Source organism: Mytilus galloprovincialis, chromosome 2 (assembly GCF_965363235.1).
Source record: "Mytilus galloprovincialis chromosome 2, xbMytGall1.hap1.1, whole genome shotgun sequence".
NCBI lineage: Eukaryota > Metazoa > Mollusca > Bivalvia > Mytilida > Mytilidae > Mytilus > Mytilus galloprovincialis.
In genome coordinates, this window is record NC_134839.1 from 80,733,931 (window position 1) to 80,740,879 (window position 6,949).

Genomic DNA, 6,949 nt, shown 5'->3' on the forward strand with positions numbered 1-6,949 from the left:
TCTACCTTTCATAATGCTCTGATGTAAAAGTACATCTACCTTTCATAATAATTTTTTTCTGTAGCTATGTGTTAGTTTATGAGAATAAAATCATTCATTCATTCATATAATTAAAATTGCTAATAGTCAATTATATACCTCTGATTGAGAAAGGTGTGAACCAGCTGAGACAGGTGCACCGTTACATAATATAGAAATAATAATAAAAATGAAATGCATTAGGGTTCCAACAAAACAAAGTGTGATATAATCAATGTTTATGTTAATCTGCGTACCTCATTAGTCCATAATATTTGTTGTATTTTACTCGTAAGAACAAACAAGACAATCAATTGTACTACTTTCAATAGTGTTCTAAAGGTCGTTCAGATAAGATATAAAGTAATGTTAATTGGGAAATAATCCAGTATATCGGAAGCACTTTGACAAACTATATGACAAAAAACCTTCTCGGTCTTATCAGTAACTCTACAATGTGGCCACAGGATAATCTGAACAATACTGAAGTAAATGATGATTTATTGAATGGAGTTTTCCTTTTACAGAACAACACAAATCATACGTGTCTACAACTGACACCACCTCATTCTTCTGTACAGTATTTGGTTACATCATTGCTTGGTACCAGTATTTTTGTTTGTACAACTGTTCTCGTTTCCAGTGTTGTACTCAACAAAGACAGGAAGTTTTTAAATTGGAGATTCATTGACCGAGTCAGTTTGTATACAGCAGCATGTAACTTGTTTTTCTATTTAACACAAGCTCCGTTACTACTGTTGCCACCGCCTTCTAATGGTACAGAAGGTCCAGGAGGAGCCGGGGATTCCATGATATTTGTTTCCACATTTACAATCCTGTTCATGGAATTTGCGTTTGCCGAGATATTAATGAGTATATTTATTGCCATCTGCGTTTTATACTTGATATTCCAGAATCATTCCGTTAAATTTGGTAGATACGATTGGAAACTACATTTACCTGTACTTGGTATACCATTACTGATATTGGCTGTCTGTGAAACTATAAGCTTAACAAGAGAAAAAGTTAGCGAGTAAGTATACAAAAAGTCATGATAGACTAGTCTAACATATTATTATATTTTGTGTCATCCTTTCTAACAAATTCCTTTCTACATATAATGTGACCACTACTATTTTAGTTCCAACGGCGCTCAACGATCGAATACCCCCTTCAATCGAATACGACCATTTTATCCGTTAGAATTGCTAAACTCACAGGGTCAGAAAAGGAATGTTGATTTACCTATCTGAATTTTGATATTAAGAAAACTTTTTACCCCACAATTTTACATAGTTTACAAAAAAAATGATAATTTTATCTACAACATTTTTAAAGACAATTTTGTGAAAAATCCATGTTTTTGTGAATTTTTGTATCAATTTTCCAGGATATTTTTCTTTTGTATCGAGTGCATCACTTCAGATTCAATTTAAGATTTAATTATGAATCCCATTTACATGGTTGTTGTTTTTATAAATGCTCAAAAGCAAAACTATCTTAAACAATCTGTAAGCAAATATGCTGAATTTTTTTTTCTATTGGAAGGAAAATGGTAGCCTCTTTATGCCAAAATAAAATCAGAAAAAAACTACCATGAAATATTCAATGTAAGGTTACTACAATGTGTTGTAACAGATCATGACTTTATATGGGTTGTAGACGTCATGAACCTTTTTCCTCTTCATCACTTTTCGATATTCAGTTTTAGTCGTATAAAATATCGAGTTTTCTGGTGATATATAGCTAAGCTTTTAATTAACAATTGGTTTATTTTCTTTCAGCTGCGTCGTTCATGAAATATTGGAATTTACAGTATACTTCTTTGTCATCTGGATCGCATTCTTTTTTATCACAACGATATACATAGTAACATGGTTCCATGTGGCCAGAACAAGCAGCAGTATAAGATCGACGTTACATGGCCAATCCACCGTCAAGTCTAATCGCCTCGCTCTCAAGTTGTCCATGTATGTATTTGAATTTATAATTCAATTTGGTGGGAACGCAACTGTAGGAATTTGGCGATTATTTGCCGAACCTCCACCAATAATTGATAACATCACACTGATCTTTGTAGTGTCAGGGGGTATGCTGAACGGGATGATATATCTCTTGATAAAGAAAATGTAAGGTACACTTAGAGTAGAAAGTGTTGACACAGGCACTCGTCTCAGAATTTTTTTCCCTATATACCTTTATATAACACATATAAAGGTATATAGGGGAAAAAAATCTGAGACGAGTACCTGTGAGTGGTGATCGGCCAATGACACCTTTAGTAAGGCTATGATCTCTTGTTTATACTTCATGTATTATTACTATCAAGGAGATACAAATTCTTGTTACTATTAAACAAGAGAAACAAAATATCAATTAATGCACAGAAAAATTATACTCCAGTGCGACAACATTGGGGATGGGAGTAAGCTTTAGATATATTTAAATAATAAGCTAGAAATTATCCAAGGACAAGACACTAATTTTGTTTAGCCCTAAAAGCATACCCGTATGAAGGACAAGCATAAAAGACGAAGAAATTTAACCTTACAAGCTAAACTCTCTAGAGATTGTACTTTGAATCCACAATTGCACCGGACCACTGATCTGCTTCTGAACTACATGCTACTATCCTTCAAATGTTTCGAATTGATTGCACATAAATTGCGATAAACAAACAGACCGAATTGATGTATCGAGATTCATATTCAAAGTAGCATAATAAGAATTAGATCACAGTTGTGTAAAATGCATTCAATAAAAAAGATCTCAGAAAATGCGTGCCTTCACATCAAATGAGCTTATGAATTTTATAACATTCTTTATAGAAATTAAATATACAGATCTCCTTGTATTAAATAATGTCATGTTCTTTTGATATTCTTAAGAAATACACAAATATAATCTCAAACAAGTTGCTGACATCAAACAATAATAATCTCGAACCAGTAACTGACACCAAACAATAATCAATGATATTAATCTCAAACCAGTATCTGACACCAAATAATAATAATATATATCAAACCAGTATCTGACATCAAACAATAATAATCTCAAACCAGTAACTGACATTAAACAATAATAATTTCACAACTGTAACTGACATCAGACAATAATAATCTAAAACCAGCAACTGGCACCAAACAATAATAATCTCAAACTAGTAACTGACATCAGCACTGATTGCAATGATAATCCTGATCAGATTGAATTCATATAGCAATGTAAAGAAAAGCATGGGTGACAAAATACTATCTTTCAGAATTCCATTATATTATTAATCCATATGTTTGCATTGGGTGGCTTACAATATATCACCAAAGTGAATATATTTCTAAATTAAGATGCTATAATGTGAAAATTCCAGTAGAGCTGGGTAGATGGTATAATATTCCGGAAGAGGAAAAGATATGTAATTTGTGTTCAAATGCTATTGGTAAATTAATGAATACCATTATTTATTCAAATGCAGCTCCATCTTAGTAAAAAATATCAGAAATCAACACATTCCAGAATACTATCCCAGTGCAGCAAAAAATGAAAGGACTACCAGTATACTATCATTGTATGTTGATACAAAGGTACTAAAATGTATCTTTATTAGTTTCAAAGGTAACGAAAATATTATTTAGTATAGTAATTATTAATATAATCCATTTCAAAGTTGTTTTATTTCTTTTCTATGATTGTATGTGATTGTATTTTGTATATATTTACCTCTTGTTTCACATGTGAATGTGACGGAGTGTTTCTAAATAAAGCATATTGTATTGTATTGAAGTAAACATTTGATTTACTGTTCAAAAGCCAATATAGTTAGTTCACCTTACAACACATTAGGGTCGCCAATGCTTCTTTAGATGTTATGTCTCAATTTTTTGTATTATATGGTAGATTATTGTTGTCTTTATTTAAGTAAAAAGAATTTCAAAGACAAATGTGATTTATAACTAATCATGCAGTTATATCGTATATTTCGTAAACCCTAAACTATTTTGCACCTTAGAGCTTTTGGTGTTTTTTTTCTTCGGATGCTTAAATAAATATTCAAATATACAAGTGTTCTATGTTTCATTTGCACAGCTTTATATTTCACATTGTATATATTGATCCCTTGGATGACTGTCTTTCTTGTGCTTGACTATGAATGTTATATTGTTGTTTATTGTTGCGAATAAACTTTGTCATCAGTGGCGGATCCAGAAATTTTCATAAGTGGGGGCCCACTGACTGACCTAAGAGGGGACCCGCTCCAGTCACGCTTCAATGAATCCCTATATAAGCAACCAAATTTTTTCCCAAAAAGGGGGGCCCGGGCCCCCTGGGCCCCCCCTCTACATCCGCCTCTGGTCATAATGAAAATGCTGTATTTATTGATTTTAACCCGCTCATATTTTATTCGTTAACTTGTTCAGTAGGCCACAGTGTTCCACGCTTTTCTGTCAAAAGCCCAACTAAAGCACAAGAAAACGCTGGACACGCACCGTCACGTCTGTGAATTTCACTATCGATAAAATAACAAAACGTGTCATCCTTTTAAAACCGTAACGGTATTGTTTATGAAGTATGCTGTATATCAAAATTTCAATACTAGAGTGCATATGATATTTCATGCAAAATCTGTGTTTTGTTTGATACATTGCATTTGTTCTTGTTTTAATAAAATGATATATTCTTGATTTAAAATGCACTCCAGTTTCAGGGGGATCCTGCCAGGCTTTGTTGGCCTCGGGTGTTGTTGAAAGAAATACCGAATAATTAATTAAAAGAATCAGTTATTAATCAACGAATTAAATTTGCTAAAATATGGACTAACTTGGAATGAGCTAAATATGATAAAACCATTACTAGTTCACGAAATGACACATACATAAATGATCATAAATATTATAAAACCAATACACGAATTGATATCAAAAGATCTTAAAATACTTCATAAACATAAACCATTCAGAATAATTTAAAAAATCTTAAATCAAAATAAAATGTACAACAAAAGCAGAACAACATGTATACAATCAACACACACAGCATATAGAATACTGCATCCAGTTAGTATAATGGCCTATAATGAAAATCTTTCAAATTGTATCGCCCTCAATAATTAATTATCTCCCTTGACTGAACTCATTACGGTAAGAGACATTTAACAATCGGAACTACTCGGCTTTTCTGGTTGCACGAAGAAATAACGCATAGCGAGAATGGCCGAGTAGTTACGATTGAGACATTTGATAGAAATGAATATTTTATTGGCAACATGTGACATATGTTGAAAATAATGATACATTTCCAAAGATCTCGGTACAATATGTTACGGTATATTGTTTATATAGTTTAGTGTATGCAGTTTGTACATGTGTGTATAATGTATTATCATATATTGTATTTTAAATGCCTGTTCATTTTGTTTGTACCACAATGAATATATATAAAAACATAAAATCATAAATACAACTATATATGTACATATTAACACATTTAAAAGATTTGTATAGTAAGAAAGTCTTACTTTACAAATCCTAGCACATTTTAAGTATTTTATATACAATGTTACCAAGGATTTATATAGTAAGACTATTGACCAGAACATTCCTCTGAATATCATTTATGGAAAGATATACCAACAGTATATAATTGGATCATTAACATTCAATCTCTTATATCAACACTTGGAGAGCTTCACTACAATTCGATAGTGACTTGATAGATAATCATTTGATACCAGCTGAATTGGATTATATCTATATTTTAACGTAACAATAAATCATAGAATATATTTTTAAAAAAAATCCTTTTAATACATGCCAGATTCATTTAATATTCGCCTTATCTGCTTGGTGTTGAGGGTATATTGACTATTCTCTTTCTTGTCGCTGACTTTATTAATTCAGTTTTTCATATAAATCTGTGTGATTAATGCCGTCTATAAGGATGTGTAGTAAGATAAGCAAGGAGACATGTGATATGATTGAAATGAGACAACTATCCATCCAATATCAAATGAAGATTTTAAAAACTAGTAGTCTACATGCACAATCGATGAATGTATGTCATCCACAATCATCAAAACCCATGAAGTTAAGACATAAAAGTAAAGAGGTGTGGTATGATTGTCAATTGAATGAGACATCTCAGTTCACCAAACTGACAGTTCAAATGACGTTGATGTCCCGGTAAGCAATTATTCAATCTATCGTTATTTCTTATCTTGATAGGCAAAAGTCAGTGTTTTACATGTATATTTGTAATTGTGCGCTATAAAGTCAATACAAGGCAAAATTGTACAAAAAGTATCTACTGTTAGACATTAAACATTTTAGTTATATATCTAGAAGCCACAGTTTAGACCTAGCAAGCATTAAAGTTACAAACAGAAAAGTAAGACTTTTGTTTTAATTCTTGACGTAAACTGCTGTTACTTACCTCCTATGTACAGTCAGAAAAAGATGAAAGTAATCTTCTTTGATATATGACAAGTCGCTCTTTTCAAGTTAATTTCTGTATTATACTACATGCATAATACATAATCAGGAATAATTCAATGATTGACTACTTGAGTGGCCGTTATGACAGAGAGCTGACACTATAAGGTTGCCCTATTTAATTCATGCACAAATTGATTTAAGTGCTCTGACAAGAAAGAAAAGTGCATTTAAAGATGTAATGTTATTCATTTAATAGTACAATTAAAATAAAATGCTTGCAGTACAAATTGGCTAACGTTTCTTTAATGCCTTTATCATGGTTATGATGATTGAAACCGGCTAGAGTAACATGCAGAGGCAGTTTGATAGGGTTTACCACTGGGCCCCCTCTTTAACAGTACTTGTCCCAACCTTATGAAAATGATCAGCCACTGACATGTATGACATGAATATAAAACGCAATGCACAGTTGCAGTGAATCGTCCTGTGAAATGTGTGGT

General features: G+C 32.0%; 1 protein-coding gene across 1 annotated transcript; it reads left to right on the forward strand.

The window, feature by feature from the left end:
• Positions 1–385: 385 nt before the first annotated feature.
• Positions 386–3,653, forward strand: LOC143062554 (uncharacterized). The gene is made up of 3 exons (XM_076234219.1): positions 386–1,051; positions 1,803–1,988; positions 3,494–3,653. The coding sequence occupies exons 1-3, from the start codon at positions 435–437 to the stop codon at positions 3,651–3,653; spliced, it is 963 nt and encodes a 320-aa protein (XP_076090334.1). The 5' UTR covers positions 386–434.
• Positions 3,654–6,949: the final 3,296 nt, after the last annotated feature.

Excerpts from the sequence above, each read along its gene's own strand:
- LOC143062554 (XM_076234219.1), top strand. The coding sequence starts at position 435 with ATGACAAAAAACCTTCTCGGTCTTATCAGTAACTCTACAATGTGGCCA. Across the intron at positions 1,052-1,802 it reads ACAAGAGAAAAAGTTAGCGA|CTGCGTCGTTCATGAAATAT; the intron begins GTAAGTATACAA and ends ATTTTCTTTCAG. Across the intron at positions 1,989-3,493 it reads CTCGCTCTCAAGTTGTCCAT|CTCCATCTTAGTAAAAAATA; the intron begins GTATGTATTTGA and ends ATTCAAATGCAG.